General features: G+C 28.7%; 1 protein-coding gene across 3 annotated transcripts; it reads left to right on the forward strand.

Moving 5' to 3' along the window:
* LOC126893887 (LIM homeobox transcription factor 1-beta) lies at window positions 1–20,373 on the forward strand. 3 transcript variants are annotated; one of them, XM_050664425.1, is made up of 8 exons: window positions 1–246; window positions 1,771–1,855; window positions 7,253–7,517; window positions 13,974–14,200; window positions 14,346–14,518; window positions 15,771–15,948; window positions 16,931–17,113; window positions 20,035–20,373. In XM_050664425.1, the coding sequence occupies exons 2-8, from the start codon at window positions 1,807–1,809 to the stop codon at window positions 20,232–20,234; spliced, it is 1,275 nt and encodes a 424-aa protein (XP_050520382.1). In that variant the 5' UTR covers window positions 1–246; window positions 1,771–1,806; the 3' UTR covers window positions 20,235–20,373. The 3 variants fall into 3 exon arrangements, with proteins under 3 accessions (XP_050520382.1, XP_050520381.1, XP_050520383.1); XM_050664424.1 differs by having other exon boundaries at window positions 1,784–1,855; XM_050664426.1 differs by lacking the exon at window positions 1,771–1,855 and having other exon boundaries at window positions 2–246; window positions 20,035–20,372.
* Window positions 20,374–21,306: the final 933 nt, after the last annotated feature.

The raw sequence follows: 21,306 nt of genomic DNA on the forward strand, positions 1-21,306 counted from the left end.
CAAAATCCCTAAAGTGCCGACCGCGTGCAAATAGGCACCGCCGACGTTGCCGGTTTAGTCGCATTCCGTCGTAAAACTTTACCGATAGTTGCTTTAATGTTAATTCAACCACTGCACATCCGCGTATTGCTTTTTAGTAGGTATTTTATGTTAAAACATATCGATCAGGTACGGCGGTTTACCATTCGTAGATAATAATATTGCCTACGATAATCATATGATGGTTCAATCATAGAAGCTAATCGGGTAAGTCCAATATTAGTGTATCAGTATTGTACTATTCCATTCGAGGCAATATAATAATAATTATTAGTTATAATAATAGCAACTTTTAATTAAAACGCTTTCAATTTGCATTAGGTTAATATTCCTTCATCTAAAATTGCAAAATAATATACGATAGGTCAGGTGAATAAATCTCTTGCAAAACATTCGGTTCATTAGCGTCATTTTATGGAAAAAATATTATTTTATCATCAAGTTATAATTAAATATTCTCATCAAAATATCCTTGTCAAATTGAATTATAGGTAATTTATGTGTGAAATAATCTCTTAAGTTTTTTACACATATAACGTAATAAATGCCTAAAAATATAGGTTAAAAAAAAGTGACTTATTACTATTTTCGACCGAAAAATGTTAACTAGACACCTATTTTGAACTGTTCAACGCATATAAAGATACTTAATAAACGTCAATCATCATGGGAGGGAACGAAATTAATAAAGTCACATAATGTGGGTACAAAGGGCAAACGGCTGTATTAAGGGATTACATATGCAACAGAGATTACAACACGTGCACATCTGACTCGTGCCCGGTCGGTTTGAGAGTGTACAGCGTTCAAAGCATTTTTCAATATATTTTCAAATAAATGAGCCAGCGATTATTTTAAAATATCAAGGGAGGCGTGAAACAATATAGTTCAACTCGCAGACATCGTCATCTTCATTTGTCAACATTTGAAGATCAAAGAGTCAAAATATACATAACTGACAAAACAAACAAATTAAAGATAAATCATTCATCAAGCAGCGACTAAAAATTATTGTTTTAATTGGAATAATTAAAAATTAATTAAGGTAGTATTGAAAAATGTAGAATGGAAGAACCACTATGAACTTCAACCGTTTACACGGTTATCTCAACCCAAAAATTAGAGTTAGTATTGTGGCACCTGTGAGTTTAGTGGAATCTACTATACTGGTTCGGTTGATACATTATAACTACTATAACTATACAAAGTTATCTTATCCATCTATAAATAGTAAGAATAACCGTTTTATAATTTAGCCGTCACTCTCCTAGATAGTTCAATTACCATATCGCATTGTAATAAAAAATGATATCATGTACAAAAAATAATTTTGATGATGGAAACAAAAAGTCGCTCTTGCTTTTGGTAGACCATAAATGTTGTATTATCATTCTTTTTATTAAACTAAAGAACTCCTGTCAACTAAATAAACTGAAACTTTCTTTGGAACTGGATACGTTTTTATTTTTGATACTGAATGTTTATTTAATGATACTTAAGTCAAAGGGCCACAGAAACTAAACATTTAACAAAATATTAAAATACACCCTTTGTTCATAGACTTAATATCACAGCTCGACAAAATTTAGGTCATGTAAATCATTGTGTGTTTTACGTTGATTATGGTAACATTTTTCTCAAAATATATAGTTTTTAGTAATTTTTCAATCAAATATTTTTAATATTTTTTAGTTTTAAATTATTATTTTTAATATAATTTTAATTTTTAAGTATCTGATTTTAGTGTCACAATGATGATTTTTAAAAATGTTGAAAACATTCTGTAAAGTTTCACCTTTAATATGGATTTTTAAATGTGAGTTTTATACAATTTTAAAATAATATTATATTTTAATATTTATGTTGTATTGATTATATCATTAATATTATTTAAAATTTCTATTTATGTATTTCATTTTGAAAATAATAAGAAAAAATATTCCATCTACAATCATGTACTTTAAATTATTAGTGTATTTGAATATTTAATACAATTTTATTTTAAAAAATTATTCGTAATTATAGGACCTTGATTAAGAAAAACTAGCTTTAATCATTTTGAAATCTTTCTAAGAAATATTAATTAAAAATATGTTTGATATTAGTCTAATTCAGTTGGGACAAATATATATACGTATTATTACTACTAATATCACGTTAATGTATATATAAAAAATGATACATTTTATTTTCTATAATTTTAAAAACATACTTAATTACAAAGATAAATATCATAAAAAATTATTTAAAAAGAAAACCAAAAAACTATTGTTTGTTCACCTGTTATAATATTAATAATTTTAATATTGCAATTAATATTTAGTTAAAAACTCGAANTTGTTCACCTGTTATAATATTAATAATTTTAATATTGCAATTAATATTTAGTTAAAAACTCGAATAAGAATAATTATTTGATGATTTCAAATTGAAGTAATAAAACCTTTCTCAACGCTTCTATCACAATGAATATAAAATCATCATTATTTGGTAGGCCTATGATTTGTCATGGACTGTAAGCTTTCTCTGAAAATAACCATCGATGAATTCTAAGCAGTCCAGACAACAAAAGCAAGGGACATCCAACCCAACATCGAACAGTTTTTTTGCGCGACACAGTCACTTAACTCCTTTTAACATATTTCTCCGCCACAACCAAAAAGCGCAATTTTAAAGCTGCTTAAATATAATAAATCATAATACCATTTAAATATAATAATAATCGCTTAAAACTATTTTGCCGTTATAATGGTTTTATTGGTCTAACAACTGAATTATAGATTCATTATTAATCACTATATAAGTATAATGGCTATATGAACTATACGTGAGATTGGTTTAACCGAACAAACCAGTATATACTAACTAAATATACTTGGTAGATTAACTAACTAAGATGGTTAGTTTTGCTGTAGTATGGTTTTCCCAACTATAACATTTTTAACCGTTTAAAATTTTTCAGGTAAATGACAACTAAAATGATGATTTCTTAGTGATTGATCAAAAAATATAAAAAAATAATAAATTGTAAATAATAGAATATTAAAAACGATGAAAATGCTCGAGATTGTTTTAGTGATAACTGATAAATGATGAAATATTATAAACTAATTTATTTAAAAGTTTTGTAACTTAATAAACTCACTGTAATATCTTCACATTAAAACCAAATGTCACATAACATAAAATAAACATAAATTTATATTTTTTCAGTAATAAAAAAAAAGTAAATGATAGAGATGAATCCGAGTAGGATTGGATAAATTTTGCATACTATTAGAAAATAATCGACCTAAAATCCTATTAATGCATAATTGAATATTTGGCATTAATAATTGTGCTACCGAAAAATTAAAAATTGTTAGTTCCAAAAAAATACAGAAAGTGCCAAACTCATGAACATATATAACAGGCTAAGTCCTCAAGAGGAGATGGGTGAATTAAAGAGGAATGTAATTTTTTGTTTTAATAAATAGAAGATAACAAAAATATATATATATATATTATAGAGACAGTGACGCCGGAATCGTGGTCAGGGTTGGAAGGGGGGCAGTTGCCCCCGTGTTCAAAATACGAGGAGGGCAAAAGTATCATTGGGGCATCCACCAATAGAATCTGACAAAAAAAAAAAAATTCAATAAATGTGAAAATTAATATAGCACTACCATACTTAATTATTTAGCTATTCAGAATTTAGGATTAAAAAGTGTTTATAAATTTACCTAACTCCAGTTGAATTTTAAAAAACGGTAGCACAGTGGAGTCGTGGCACAGTATGTTTAATAATGTTTTATTATTAAAGAGATAATCATTTTACTTATCAAATAATAAAATTAGCTTAAACAAGCAATGGTCATTTATACTTCGTTTAATATTCACTATCAATTTAACCAAAACATCATTTAATATTAATTACTCATCAATACTAATAAAAATCTATTTATAGAACAATAATTTATCTAAATGAAAATAAATATTTAACTTTTGCTTTTTACCTAGGTAAATATAAAAATTACAGACTTTTTGTTTAAACATAGTGTACATAAATCGTTGGATTTATAAATATATAATTAAATTATTATCTTAAAAATGAATTTCCTTTTTACTAAGTTATCAATCTTTATTCAATAAACTACTATAATATTGAACAGGTTCGACTTAATTTTGTAATTTTAATTATAATTGACAAAAAATCGGTAGCACAGTATGGACGTGGCATAGTAGGAACAAGTACAGATGATATTTGACAGTGATTAAAATCATTATTGTAAGAAACGCTTCAATACGAATCTGTAGATAGTGTTTAATTAAAAAAAAAGAGTGGATTATTCCAAAAGCAAAATTAACTCCTATTTTTATTCTACTTCGACCAACATTTTTACATAGAAAATAGGTCGTCGGTTCAAATTTTTTTTTTTTTTGAACTTCTAGTACGTTATAATTCATGTAAATTTTATATTTATTGGTGGACTCATTACTATGGCAAACCCTTATAAGGCATTTTAAAATAAAATTTGAACACAAAAATAGCATGTTTTTTAACTACGGTAGCCATTTGCATAAAGAAGATAGTTCGTCGAAAGCTTTAATTTTATATATGTTTCAAGAATATAATGTTTCCGGAACATTTTTAAAACTTAAGTTGAAAAAGTTGAGTTTTGTGAAAAATTTGTTATTTTGAATCTGCCTCTGTAGGCAGATAAAGGGTCAGATTTTCAAAAAAATTATATCAAATCAAAGGGAAATGTATAAGGTTTCAATATAAAAAATAAATTTTGGTTCATTTATTATTCAATAAGTTATAAAATTTCTAAGTATCAAAGAAACATTGATTTTTTACACGAAAATTACACTTTTTTACAATTTTGACAGTCATTTGCACATAGAAGATAGGTCGTTGGGACAAATTTTGTTTTTATCTAATAGTACATAATGTAAGCTATAATTTAACATTTGTTTAAAAGAAGCAGTATTTTCCGGAACATTTTCAAAAGTTGCTATTTTGAATCCTTAGCAAGTAAGGGTCAGATTTTCAAAAATATTATATCAAATAAAAGGAAATTACTTATATTTACAATATAAATAAATAATTTTGATTTGTTTACTTTTCAATAAGTTATGGCCATTTTTAAAGAAAAAAAGTAAAAAAAAGTAAAAATCGTAATTTTTTGGGGGATTTTCACCATTTATGGAGAACGAGAGAAAATGTTTTAATTTTTGATGGTAATGTCTTCAAATAGATACAATTTGTGATCTTTTGATGTATCGTTGAAAAAAATCGGTCCAGTGAGAGCTGAGAAAAAATAGTGACAGACACAAAAAAAAAAATAATTAAATACATCACAGTAAAATTTTTACCTTCTCAGTTCCGCATTGAAGCTAATAATATTTATTATTGAGAGTAAAATTTATAAATTAACGGATTTTTTTTTATATGATCACTAAAATTCATCAAAAAATAGCTTAACTCGCGTTTTAGCTTAATAATAACCAAGGGGATCGAGATTTAGTCATTCAATTTTTGCCTCCCCATGTAAAAATAGTTCCGACGCCCTTGTATAGAGACAATAAAAACTTATGTACAGGAATGGTTTAAAAGAGACCAAACACGCACGTACAATATTTTTTAAATGCACCGGGATATTTGTCAATGTATCATACATCAAATTAAAACTCTTGATACGTACTACACAAACAATTAAAAAAAATATATCCAACGATTGTTTTACTATGAAAAATCGGACGTCAAAGTAAAAATTTACTTCATTTTCAATTTTTGAAAATGTTCTAAAATGTCAGACATCACGCAATCTTTACGAAATTAAAACTTTTTAAGAGTACTTTATAATAAAAAAAAACAAAAACGTACCAACGGTATTTTTTTTTTTGAGTTATTTGACTTTAAAATGCACTATTTCAATAACAAATTTAACTGAGCGCATTTAAGCGTTTTTTAAGATAGTTATGTTAATCAATTACAGATATCATCTATACGTGTTCCTTTTTTCAATTAACAAAAATAACTGTGCATTATTTAATTATTCATTACCTAACAATTATCCCTTATTTCAGTTAAGCTAACTATAGCAAATTCTGTCATCATTAAACCATTAATACCACTGCTTAACACAAGTTTTAGGTCTGGGTTTTAATAACTTGTACATCACTAATGATAGAAAAAAAATTATTTAATAACATTTGTTTTTGTAACCATACAAATAAAATAACGGGTTTTCCAAAATTTCATTTTTTTTTTTGTCTGTTTATTGATTGAAAAATACTTTATATAGTTTTAATAATAATTAGGTATATAATTATTTCAAGATAAATATATTCTGTAAAAATGTAAAAGAATACATTATTAAAGACAAAGTAATGTAGTAACTATTATAACTGAAATTCGTTGCATTAGTACCCAAATGAAAAAATACTAAATTTCTTTCATTATATAAAATCTGAAGACAAATTTTAAAACTCTCCAAAACATAAATTACCGTTTATTATTCCATATATTATCATATATTGGGTTTGAATGATTGTGTAACACACAATCAGACATCCTATGACGAGATCGCTGGATTAAGACCTATATAGAACCTCGAATGCTACCTTAAGATGGGCCCGCTATGGAAAATATTGCAACCATAAAAAAGTGATCAGACAAAAAAATGGTCAACAAATCTAGTAAAATTTAAGATGGGACCCCTAAGATCGTCGTTCCTAGAGCGTTCGTTATATCGCTTTAATCTGCCTATTATACCGATATATTTATTAAATCATTTAAAAATAGTTTTCAAAGTTAATGGAAGCTTTAAACATTTATGAACTTATGAAAACAATAAACTCTCATTACAATATAAGCTCAAAAAAATATTTATTTTTTGTTGATCTTTATAATATTTGGGTTTGGTGAATCTGTTTTCTGATCATAGCTATTGACTATTCCAAACGTTAACATGCAGTAGAATTACACGTTTTACAGCTCTTTTCTACCTTATTTAAGTTCCCTAAACATTTTACCAAATATCTGTCTGTGGTATTAAAAATTACAAAAACGCTTAACACATATACTTACTAATACATCTGATAACCTTATCTCATTAATTTTAATGTCATTTCCAAAGTCTTCTATCATAATTTTTGTCATTTATACAATAACAAAATGTTAGCTTTATTAGTGACATGTTTATAGATTAGATTATCATCTTTTTAGACATAAAAATGAAAACTGCATTAGGCGTAGTGAAGTTGGAGATGGAGCCAGTATTTGGAGATGACATGATCTCAGAAACATCTTCATCTTCGGCGTCAACGATGTGTGCAGAATGCGACTGTGTGATTGCTGATAGATATATTATGCGAGTATCTGGAAGATCTTACCATGAACAATGTTTAAAATGTGCTACTTGTTCTCTAAAATTAGATAGAACATGCTTTGTGTGGAACGCAAAACTTTATTGTCGTCAAGATTATGAAAAGTAAGGATTTTTTTTAAATTATACTATTTATACTTTATGTATAAAAAAACGGAATCAAGAAAATACATAAATATCATGTCATTGACAAACCTATACATCAAGTCCGTAGGGAAATTTATCAATAATAACTTAAATTATTATATAAAAAGGCGAGAGTAAATCTGTAACTAAGAAGCTAAAAGAACTATTTCATAAAATTTAACTTTTTGGAATATTACCGTGTTTTTTCTTACGTCTTTTTATCGATTATCATTTTAATATTTCATTTAAAAAATGTTGGTTAACTAAATTAGTAGTTTTATTAGTCGCAAAGAGAAAGTCCGTAACATTATGTATTTATAAAATTTCCGAGACTCTTAACTCTTTGAAAATTTATCATAGGTGTATACAGCACCACAGGAATTTTTTTCATTCTAGGAGGAGTGATCTCCCAATACCTTCCAATATTATAATCCTAATTAATATACATTCCTTAGGAATAATAAAAACAGAAGCAAATATCTGTTTTTTACTGATGTACTCGGGATAATTAAAATAAGCTTTATAAATGCATAAATTCACTGACACTACTTATAAACAAAAAAATTTTTTTGTTTATAAGTGTGTAAGAAATGTTGAAAAAAATTTAGGGTTATTATTTTGCTGGGTATTATAAATTTCTTAAAGCCACTACATAACCAAACATAACCCTGGCTATTCAACCATAGTTTTTAGTTGACTACATTAATCTGCACATCGATATTGATTAGAAATTTTATTTTAATCACTTTTAATCTGTACAATATATAAAATTGAACTTGGTATTACATAAAAATATTTAAATGTAAATATGAATGCACATTTTCTTTTATGATTTATACTAATTTTATTCAACAACGGACCTATTGTAGAAAACATTAAAACGGTGATTAAGTTCCTAACCAAATGTGTGGCTGTCATATTGACACCGCCATTATTTTGAGTAATTATTAGATATTCTAGTTCAACGTATGCAGTGGTTTTTGGGATTGATTTGTGCACGCGACCTAATCTCAGTCCATTGCTGCATTTGTGAACCGCTTCGGCGTTTATAGCGTGCGCGTGTCCCATCCTGGTGGGCCTTGTGCCATTTAATACCCTGAAAACGGGCGTTTATTAAATAAACGATGGTGACTTCATTACTCTGGTGGCCCCAGAGGCCTTTGCATAAATACTAAAGGATCACATAAATACAATGCCATACTATTATAAAATTGGTTTACATGAAATCGAATATTGCACAGTTTACTGAGGCATTTGTGTTGTGATTTCTGAATTCTAAAACTTTACAAAGAATAAAAGGAGCAGTACAACTCAGAGTATACGATAAAACTTAATACTAAATACTGTTTTTCTTTGTAAAAATTTTTTTAAACGTGAACAGAAAAATAATTTTAGTTTGCTCTTGTTTAATACCTAGTAATTAATGTTCTATGCATTCATTCTAAGCTTAATTTGGAACTTTATTTCGGAATTAAAAGCGTAGTTACATATAAAAATCGTTTTTATGTTACTATAATAGTCTTTTGTAAAAGTGTTAAAACGTGCAGTATACGAAATTTATAATATTTATAGCAGAAAAACTATTCACATGATTTTTAGGGTGTTTTTATGAGTGGTTGAACAAATCCACAAACTACTAGAAAAAGTTGAGCTATAAAAATAGAATTACGCCAGTCAACAACACCATCATTCATAAACGTCTACGAGCCTAAGGGAGTGAGAAAACTTTTGATGACAAATGTCTATTCGATTTATTTGTACAGTTTTACCGTGTTCCTTTACCACTATTTTTTCATTGTTTTTATTTTTTGTAACGTTATATAAATAATGGCGTCAAATGTACCAAAACAAGTCAATTATTACACTTGGACAGTTATAATATTTCACAGATTTTATCTATTCATTTCTGTCAATAAATATTTTGTATTTCTTAACAATACTAATAAATATTAGTACTATAGATTGATACGGCTTAAATGATAATAGACATTTAACTGCGCCAAGCTTGCCTATTTGACACGTATGTAGTAATTTTGTATGACTAAAATTAAATTATCAAACACTTTTTAAGTTTTGATCTGAATCAATTTGGGTCAAAAAAATATTTAAAGAGAAAGAGAGTTGAGCAATTGAAACTAATAAGATCCTAGCTTCCCAAATATTTTAATTTATTTTTAATTAAAAATGAATACTGTTTTTAAACATGTACATTTGAAATAAGTGGTAAAATAAAATGTAATAATTAATCAAATAAAAAGGGGCCTTGCTTCTTATAATTTCTGAGGTAATTAAACACGTAGATTGTAAATTACTTTTATCTACCTTACCATAAGTAAACATACCATAATTTCTTTGGTACTACATTCTTTGAAGTGAAATCCAATTGATATTTAAAGAAACTGATATTCAAAACATTGCATTAGTTTCAAAACAAATTTTTAAAAGATCTCTCTTAGCTGAAGATGTAAAAATTTAAAAAAATAGAATTTTAGGCAAGGTAAATGAAAGAACAAAACATAAAATGTACTTTTTTATCACGTTAATAAACAGGTTTTACTGCATTTATTATTATTAACACACAATAAAACTATTAATTTTTTTTATCAAACTATTGTTTGTAAAACAATAGTATTCCATGTTAGTTTATTGAATGAACAGTAAACGGCTAAATACGCGAGTGTTAAGTAGATAATTGAAAGATTATTACACGTGTTTTAGTTGGGTCGTTAAAAGATACGGATCAACGATCTGTAACCCTTGCACGGCTACAGTCCATTCCACTTGGAGGGTAGACATTTTTCAGGGGCAGAGGAGGAGGAATCATTTTGTCTCGTTAACGTCAATCCGAAAACGATCAATTACACAATTACACATAAGCGGTGCGATTCCATGAATTGTATTTCGATGACGTAGCACTCTACAGCGCAGCCTAACTGCTACAGCTCCAAGTCTCAGTATTCGGACTCCAATCCCCTAGCCGATGACTAGGTGGAACACGTGTTTTTTTGGCTTTCGACGAAGGGCCTGCAACGATAAAAAGGGGGGTAGGTGTGTGAGGGAGATGACCGAGTCACGTCACAATTATACGGTGTATTCGCGAAGCAATACCGCAGAAGTCATTGTTTTTTTTTACACACTGCAATACCAGAGGGGAATAAAAAGACAAAAAAAAAAGAACTATACGCGCTCACAGTGATATATTATATTTTATGCTAATAAACGATTGCCAACGCGAGGCATTTATAATCATCGAATAGCCATTAGAGAAACATACATTATATTATGTGTGTGTGTGTGTGCACGCATAGACTAGACGGATACTAGAAGGTGGGGACGCGTATAAATATTATAATATACTACCGTATGGATTTCACCCCTTTTTTGACGTAATACGAATTAATAAATACGATCTTTGGACGTCTAGGGTTCCTATTTTATTGTTCCAGATCCCCACAACTCAAGCCGCATCAGCCCACTCTTTTGTATTGTTTTTTCACGAAATTTTACACATAATTACATAATGATGATATATCATGTGTTCGACGGAGCATAATTGATTTGTCTGCCTAACAATGATACTTGTAACTGTACACGTATACCTAAGACCAATTCNCAAACAATGATACTTGTAACTGTACACGTATACCTAAGACCAATTCAAAGTACAAATGAATCCAGAATGGACTGAACTTTGAATTAATTGCACAGATTTATTCTAGATTTCCGAATATTATTCCAAATATTTGTTTACATAAATAAAACCATACTAATTTCAAACTTATCAAGAACGTTAACTCATGATTTTAATATGTACGACTAGCTAAAAAAATTATTGTTTTGCAATTTTTTCTTGTTTTTACGTTTTTATAGGACGAAATGCTTTTGTTTAGATTTTTCAATAAATAGGGTCCATTATTTCAATGGTTTTACAATCCCCTATTCTAAATAATTATTTGTATGTAAAATAACCAAATACGGTTTTTACAGATGTAGTATATGTTACTGTCATTGATAAGGGTGAAAGGATTTTGACCTTTTGTATAACGCCGGTTCCTATGTTTCTTTAACTTGAAAACAATTGAAAATTTTGTATTAATACTTGTTAGGATTTTTATTACTTCTATTTGCAAATTTAAATCATATATACTCGATCGGGATTGTTCTTAAACGTATGTTTTACTAGAAATTTAATTTTTTTTAATTAGGTTTTTGCTTTAGTTATTTAATAAGCAATTATATAACAATAAATATTAGGAACTAATTAAAATTACCAAAGGAATCGGCTAAATACACTAAATCAATGCATCAGATCTATAACACAAATTTTATTTCTTTATATATTCCCCGTAAATGTCATCTCCAAATACGGAAAACTGCTACAAAAAATATATGTTTTTTGTCTCTATCAAAATTCGAAGGGAGCAGTAAGAAAAAAATACTCAACCGCTTTTCTTTTATTTTATTGGCGGACGCAGTTTTGTGGCAAAAAACTTTTATCCTCCCCATACTTGGCTATATCAACCCCCCCTTGTTTGTATCAAAAGCCTGGATCTCCGGCTATAAAATCACAAAGAAAAAAAAAGAAAATACCTACAGTCCTGGAATACACCGTGCGCTATGTCTTACCGCGTGTGTACATAAATCGTTTTTATTTTTATTTCCGAATTTTGCGGTAACACGTGCAATGTGGCAACGTCTTACGTCATCAAAAAAAAAAGAAAAGAAAACCCGTAAGGGAAAACGAGAAAGCAGGTGCACAGATATTAGACGGTCACGGCTATTTGTGTGCTACCCTATGTATGGAGTCGAAGAGTGAAAAAAGGGAGAGACAGTATACAGTGCTTGTTTGTAACATATTGTCTTTTCCTTTCGTCATCCCTCCTCTTGGTAACAACCGTGAAAACGTCACGTCGTATAAACGTATCGTGAGGGGAGGAGTAGAGGAAACTATAGTATAATATATAAAAACAATATGTTGCACCGACTACACTTTTGACTGCTTTTTGGAATCCCTTTTCCTCGTATACCTCTAGTGTATATATATAAACGTCTATTAGGCGGTTTGTTTTTATAGCTCTGGCCTATAGAGCAGTAATATGTACTGTATATGTATTGTAAGTGATGGTGCGGCATGCCGAAGCAAAACGATATGGCGTGTTTTTATATGCGACGTATAATATAGTTATTATTATCGTTATTATTACCGTAGGCATCTTGGGCAGCAAAAACCGATGCGGGGGTGACGAACTTTAGGAATATTGAGAAATCCTAGAAAAGGTCTTCCGTAATGATACAACGTTTATCTAAGCGAAGTAATGCAGATCCATGACCAAACTTCTCCTCTGGATTCCATGTAAAACATATTGTTTTGAAAAAAAAAATGCTATAAAATTGATCATACACTGTAGTGTTTACTTTCAATAACAATAAATGTGTGTAATTTTAACGATGCTCATTCACGTTTTTTAAATTTTAATTAAGAACTGAATAACTCAAATGTTTTACTTAAAGTACTCTGTTGTCGAGATTTAAAATGGGATACACTTAGATCTTAAACTCAAAGTATTTTCCAAGATAACAGCTTCAAATTAAAATACAAAAAAAATTATGCTATTTTATTTNTATAAAAAAAATTATGTTATTTTATTTAAAAAAAAACTTTTCACTTAAGCGACTTATGTATTTTTTAGATATATATTATTAAAAATAAAATTTATTACAACTTAACTGTCATAGTTTTAATTTTAAAAAAGAAAATCATCAGGCGTGTACCATTACTGTAAGAAATGATCTAAAAATTTCCATACGTCAGTATGATAATATTGATTACACGTTAATTTTAAACACGAGTAGTATAATGTTGACATAAAGTATCAAAAATCCGTACACAAATATAACATTTTTATCACTATTCATCAAAATATGTCCTTACATTTTGTGTTAAAAATTCTAGTACACAGATCCAGACATTTGTTTTTAAGAGTGATAACACACATTTTGTAAACATTAAAAGAGATAACGTACGAGATAATTATTCAAAATAAAATAACAAATAAATGACAAAAGTCGTTTAAATATTGCAACAGTGAACGTTCACTACTGATATAGTATGCTAAAAAAAACAGACAAATTAACTACACAATTCAGATTCAAATGCTTATCTCCTAAAAGTACAACGTGGTTATTTTTATCGTTAGGCGTTATCTATAACATTTAAAATCAACTCGCTAATTAGGTGAATTCTATTTTACATATTCCATTGTGTTGTTACTTTGAAACTATACGAGAAATCTAAAAAATAATTATAAGAGTAGTCTTACTACATGAAACAGTATAGTTCCACATGTTTAAAATTACTTTTTAGTATATTTGATAAATTTTAAATATAACGTAGATTTACTTAACATTTTGTAAGTAAAGTCCTTCTAAATCTAGATGTGTATACCGGAGCTGTGGCAGTTGTGGCGACCGGGTTGCAACAGGCGAACTGGTTATGCGAGCCGGCGAGTGTATTTTCCATGAGCAATGCTTCGTATGTGTAGTGTGCGGTATACGACTTTGCACGGGAGACCAGTACGTTATCAAACACTCGCAACTATTCTGTCGGCCCGATTACGAAAAAGAAGTGAGCATGATGCGAGACGAGATCAACCGAAATACAGGTAAATACCGTTGCACAACCATACCTGTTAAGCTCATATCTACCAATAATATCAAACATCAAAGTGGCGGCTTCAAACAATCGAGACTAGCAAATGACAAAACTAAAGTTTTTACTATTATTATTTTATTTGCGACTTGTTTTAGGTGACTGGAACTATAGCCATGATGGTCGTCGTGGACCCAAGCGACCTAGGACAATATTAACCACCCAACAACGTAGAGCATTTAAAGCGTCGTTTGAAATGAGTCCTAAGCCATGCCGAAAAGTCAGAGAAGGACTAGCTCATGACACTGGTTTAAGTGTCCGTATAGTACAGGTAAAATTATTTAAAAATGTCAAAGCAAAGGAAAATATTTGTATTTCGAAAAATAAATATAGAGTGATTGTATAACTAAAGACATATCTTGAGTCATAATTAAACAATGACCTCATATTTCTCTATTTATCATTAATTAAGTACTTTTTCATATTCAAACGCACAAATAACCAACACAAAATTTTCCAAAAAAAAAGCTATGTTTGAAGAGCATAGCTTAATAAATGGATTTTTTAAGCAACGTATGTTATTTCAATTGCCTTTTCCAATCATTCGGGGTTCATTCATTAGTCCTTTAAAGTGATGCAGTAACTTATGATATGTACGAGAATTAAAATATGTTTAGTCAAATATACTATTATGTTTCTACTTAAAAAACTAAAGTTTATCAAATTAAAGGGGAAAAAGTATGTCATTGTTTTCTAAAAATTATAAAAACCTAATTTTATTATATATTTTAGCTTGTATCACAATTAACGATATTTAAATCAACTTATAAATAAGATACCTATCTATATAACACATCAATACTATATATAAACACATCTAACTGTAATAAATATTTATAACTATTAGCACGTTATTTCAAAATGGGTGCAAACAAACTCTAAAGTCTCGCCTTAATCTATACGATAATTTTATATTAATGTCTAAAGAGGTAACTATGAAATATATTAAATTACTACATCAATAATTACTATTGGACTGTGCTGCTAAACATTTATAAAGGATCGTCTTTGGATATTTTAAAACTGCTCATCAAACTATTAATTTAAGCTTACTCAATCATTCATGTTAAATATGTCAGCCCAAGCGTGCATGGTATGCATAATGAAACGTTGGAATGTCGATTTATTCTTCTTAACAGTAAAATTGCAAATGATTTTCAGAGAAAAACTAACGTAATGTGTAAAAATATGTACTTAACATGACAACTGTCTAAATTAAAAGACACTTTTCAAAACTGATAAAAAAACTATTGAAACTGAAATTGAAAAGTCGGTCCTGAAATTATATGTATTTATTTTGTTAATAATAATTTTAGTAAAACATCGAAGCTAAAATTATTTCTTGATAGCTGAAAATTTATTAAAAAACATAGAAATCCAGTTTTAAGTAACTTAAATCGTAACTTAATGATATATCATTAAGATATATATATATATATATATATACGATAATACAACAAAATTTAAACTGGACTAGCTAAAATTGTTTTATTTAAACAAATAAAATGTCTGTTTAACTTTAGGTTTGGTTTCAAAATCAAAGAGCAAAAATGAAAAAAATTCAAAAAAAGGCGAAATTGAATAACAACGTGTTGAATTCTAACAACGGTGTAAACGGAAACAACTGTAGTGGTGCTGACAGCGGTAACTCGTGCAGTTCAAGTGGGTTACTACAATCGACTATCAAAGACGAACAATGCAGTTTAGTATAAAATGTCATTTAAAGAATACTTTGTTTCAATATTAAATTCCGTGTTTGAGTAAAGGAATACAAAAAAAATAAAAATATATAATATTCGAGAAATTTCTGTTCAAAACTATGCCTCTTTTATACACCAAAAAGACTTTTACTGTTTTATTTTTTTCTCGGGGTCACGCCGTCGCGTCTCAAAGGGTCACTGTTTCCAAGGCGACCAAGACGCTCCTCCCTGTGTCGATTCGTAGGATGAAACCACTTCCCCAACCGTCTTTATAACGCTTTTCAAATGATTCTCCCCCTTCTTTTGCTACCACACAATAGATCACCTATACATAAAATAATGTCTTGCTACTGTACCTTTCCTAACCTCGCCTTCCATAAATACCAATCGCCATTTTTACAACTCACCAAAAGTTTTATTTTGAAAGCTAAAAAAAAAGCTCACTTATTGAATAAAATAATAATAGTACTTTCTATATGTAACCAGTGTCGTATTACGGAGAGGGGTCCATGGGGTCCATACCCCTACATGGACATGAAATCATAGTAACGGGAATAGTGGAGGGGTAAATCTCCCATTACTCTATACTCTGATAGCTATCTAGACTCCCCATAAAAAATTTCAAATACGCTATAGTGTGTTAGATAAGTCTTTCACCATATAAAAAATATCATATTCTGGTTTATATTTTAGAATTCTTCTTTGTAAAAAGAAATTAAAACTTCCTTAAATACACGTCTGGTACGTGTATTATAATATAAATTAATTCAAAATTTAGTATAAATTAGGTGGTACATTTTTAAGTTAATATTATTAATTTGAACACTTAAAGATTTTTTTTAAATATTTTTTCATACAAAAAATTCTACTTACAATTTTTCTTTTTATGCTATTAATAGTATACCTTTAATAGACCTTTTTTTAAGTAAAAAAAAAAAAAAATGAAAAGGATTATTATAATTTTCAATATAAAATTCCATCAGGTTCGGATGGATGTGAAGATGGAGTAGTTAATAGATTTGAAGCACTGCAACAGGATAATCATAGACAGCAACAGCAAGTAAGTGATTCCTACGATACTCGGCAAAGTTCTCCAATTATGGTTCAAACCGATTCACTAACACCATTCGTTCAACAACAGTCATCATTTAGTATTTTTAATAATGGTGAGGTTACTGTTCAACTCAGAATTGATTTTTAAATTATTTATTTTATATTGCTTAAAAAAATATATAATCTGTTCGTATATATACACACGCAATAAGAACTTATGTTATAATATGTCAAAATTATTTGAGAAAGATTATGTGATAGAGTTAAATAGTAAAAAAAAATTATTTTTAGAGGATTTACATGATTTAGAAAATGATTGTATTTAACGTTTATATTTAATAATAACAGTTTGTTTAAGTGTAGATATGCATAGATTATTATACATTGTTCCATTATTAATATAAAGGGAGATTTTAAGAATTCCGTTGTAGGATTTCTAATTTGGAGACTTTAAATTTTAGTTTTCTTTACTGAACCTCATAAATCTATATCGTATGGTCACATTGGTTTTATAAAAGTTTTGTAAGTAGTAAGTTTAGTGTCCAGATTGTTTTTTGAATTTTTGTGACTAAAGGGTTGTAAATATGCGAGACATTTATTAACAGCTAGTATTTTAGCATGGATATAATAGGATCATGAAAGTCTTTTTTCAGACACTCTATCAAGGTTCTTGGTTTTGGTTATTGTGGTAATAGGCACATTATTTATGAAAACTTGAAGAGGGTTTCTAAGAGAATTTATTTTTGTTTAATTTTAAGTTCCACTTCTAGTACCAGTTAAACATTTCAGTTAAATATGATTGTAGGTGATCTGCAGCTGTCGTATTATTCTTATAAACAAATATAAGAACTTTATCGTCTTCAAAGTTTGTGACGAGTGTGTTTTCAATTATTGACTGGTCATCAGTATATGTTAAAGCAGTATATTTTAAACAGTTAGGAAGAGAAAATTGCGCACTGAAAGACTCCTGATTAGATTTTTAAATGATAGAATTTATTTTAGAGCATAAATAAAGCATTTTAGATAAAATTGATAGCTTATGAACTACATAGTGTAGTTAGGGTCGGACTGAAGTTTTTTTTATAGAGGAGTATTGCTCAAAACACTACTATAGAAAATTATTACTATATACACTTTATAGTATATTTAAATACTATATGGTGGAAAAACTAAATTTAAATTTGTTATATTTGAAAACAGATCTTTTGTGTTATACAAAAGATAGTAGTGTTAAAATAAATTTCATTGTTATATTTTTTTAAGATTTTAAATATTTGATGAGGTCTATGTAATAATTCGTTCATTATTAACTGCAAATTACATTAAAAAGAATTATAGTTTTAAAGCGATCAATTAATGATCCAACAAAAAATAAGCTTGATTTCAAACTAAAATTTATATCTTTCACAAAGCTGATACCAACTGAAAAATAAGAGGATAAGATAAAAAAAGTACATTAGTTACGATTTTCAAGAAATAAATTTATTTTTAAGTATTTTCTTAGCAAATACAATTTTATAAAGGACGCTGTGAAATGAAATAAAGTGAGCTACAATGGTGATTGGCAAACAAAAGCATATTTATCATTGTGCCTAAATCAATAAAAACAATTATTAAGAATTTTGGTGGCCGAAGGGCTATGATAAACCTTTGGAAAAAAATTAACAATCCCTCAGATCGGATGCCGCTACTTCGATGCAAACGGTCAATATACCTCCCGTCGCGGTGTTTGTTTTTTACTATTGCAAACAATTTGAATGTATATTATAAAATGAAATGGTCGAAGATAAAAACGAAGGGAGGAGTTGGGGAAAAAGGAAGAGTTTTTCTTATTTTCTTGCAAAGATCCTCTCTTGCATCCGCATACTGCTACCGTTATTTGTAATAGTACCCGCACTCACACTTCTGTATATATATAAATATATATATATATATATATTATAGACACGCACACAAACACAAGAAGCCCTCGGCCCGTTTTGAGACGCGACCGGAGAATTTAATATTAAATCCGCGCGCGCGCCCGCTGTGATCGAAGGGTGCACCGAAGGGATAATACCCGGGGCTGTCGCCACTACTGCCGCCATGTCGCCCCCGCGCTGGTTTTATAGCTGTCAAAGGGATTTGTCCCTCGCAGGGATCACGCGAGAGAATGGTAGACATAAGGGATGCGCCTAAGGCCCGTGATCGTACCGGGCCAATATATTTGTATATAAAGACGACGGTGTGTGACACGCGTCTATCGGCCGGGAAGAAAATAATAAACGCGCCTATATTAACGGCCGTAAGGCTTCCCGTGGCGCGACCTTTGTGTACAACACTTTTCTCCCAAAATGGCAATATAATATACATGTATATGTAGGTGTATTAAACTAGTTGGTATATATGTATATCATGTCCGCATCTAAGGAAAACAAATAGAAACACATCTAAATCGCACATATATGATACGGTTATATGTTTTCCCATTATTACACGTCACATACTTATACAGTGTTCGCCTACAATAAAAAATATATTTGTAAAAAACTGATCGTCTATCACTTAACAGTTTCACGTCCCCTATTTTCAATAAAACTTGCTGTCATATAAGAGACAAATCATGATAGCTAAATAAAATTCACATGGATAACTAGGATAGTTTAAACATTTACTAGGTGGATATTAATTTGATTTCTTGATTTAGATAATATAAAACTATTCTAAATACCTATTAACATCATAAAAATCCGACATTTATTTTAAGCTTATTGCAATAATATCAATATAAATTTGTACACCAAAGGTTAGTCCATCACAAGTCTACTTTTTACAACATAATAATTTGAATTATATTAAAATTTTATAATTATAATTATTTTTTTAAATGTCCATTTTATTTAAAAAACAGTTTCACTTCAATAGAAATTTAAAAAAAATAACCTGTGGTAGTTTACCTCTGACGAATGATAACAATAGTATACATATGTAATACCTATAGAAATAATAAAATAATTTTTGTGTTTTTAATTACATTTGGTTTACATAATTTCAGATTTAGATAACCGAAGAGATCCTAATTACATAGTATCATCTGAAGTCGCGCCAAAACATATATACGGCGGATTTGTATCACAAGAAACAGTTATTCGGTGTGGTTCAAATCCAATTGATCGGCTATATTCAATGCAAGCATCATACTTCTGTAACAACATAACGGATGATCCAAATTCGTTGTCCCTAGACGATCAGTAACAAAAAATATAAGAGTTTTTTTTTATCGTTTAAATGTTATTAATTATGTATTATATTATTACTATTTATTATCACATGTACAGATAATATTTTCAAGTAAATTGTAATGTCAGACAAGACATAAAAACATTGTTTTTTTTTTTTTAAATAAATTTGGTTATGTTAATTTCTTTTTAAGTTATTATATCATTTTAATATAACAAACTCAAATTTATAAAATTGATTTTGTCCTTAAACGCCAAAAATATATCTTTATTAGATTTATTTAATTAATGTCGAAAATCAATTAATGCAGTTCCTGATATTTACTGATCATAGATTCTCGAGTAAAATTAACGGTGTAATAATTGAAATAATTTTTTTAGATCCCTCAACAGTAGTAAAGACACTTTTATACAATTAGGGGATACGTATAATTATGTATATGTTCATAAAACGATTGTTTTAAATTTTAAAAGTGTTTACAAAAAGCATTACATTCAGAAAATACATATTAAATTATTTTCAATTTATATATTAAAGATTGAAATTTATTTTAAATCCTATAATATATTTTTGAAATAAACATAAATATGTTTTATAACTATACACTATCACGCTATAAAACTTATTGGTAGAGTAGCAAAGAAATGAGCTTGAAGAGAAAAATCAATGAATTATGTTTAATATTATTGAATGCGGAATTATTATGATCACCTGTTTCATGCTATCATCTGATACTACTTTCTACTTATATTGTTTAGCTTTTGATAATAATGTTAGTATTATTAAATGAGATAACAATGTAGGCCGTTGTTTGGAATCGTGATACGTGCTGACGCTACTAGACTAGAGATAATCAAAGCAGCAGTTTTAATAAAGCGAAGGGTTAAGCTAATGTAATACAACTAGAGTGATAACCGAACGAAAAAATGAATACAAATAGAAAGAACAAATACAAATTACGGTAATCGTATGCGCATAGACGTCAAAGTTCGGGTCAAACAGGTGCCTCCCAGTAGTTTTTGCCCCCTCAAAAACTACTGTATTGTATATTTGTGCGTTTGGGGTTGTTGTTGTATATACTGCAGTT

This window comes from Daktulosphaira vitifoliae, unplaced genomic scaffold (genome assembly GCF_025091365.1).
Source record: "Daktulosphaira vitifoliae isolate Bord-2020 unplaced genomic scaffold, ASM2509136v1 Scaffold_1, whole genome shotgun sequence".
In the NCBI taxonomy this organism is placed as follows: Eukaryota; Metazoa; Arthropoda; class Insecta; order Hemiptera; family Phylloxeridae; genus Daktulosphaira; species Daktulosphaira vitifoliae.

Coding starts and splice junctions, on each gene's coding strand:
- LOC126893887 (XM_050664425.1), top strand. CDS start 1,807: ATGTTGAAAACATTCTGTAAAGTTTCACCTTTAATATGGATTTTTAAA. Junction 1,856..7,252: donor TTTAATATGGATTTTTAAAT/GTGAGTTTTATA, acceptor TCATCTTTTTAG/ACATAAAAATGAAAACTGCA. Junction 7,518..13,973: donor TGTCGTCAAGATTATGAAAA/GTAAGGATTTTT, acceptor TTCTAAATCTAG/ATGTGTATACCGGAGCTGTG.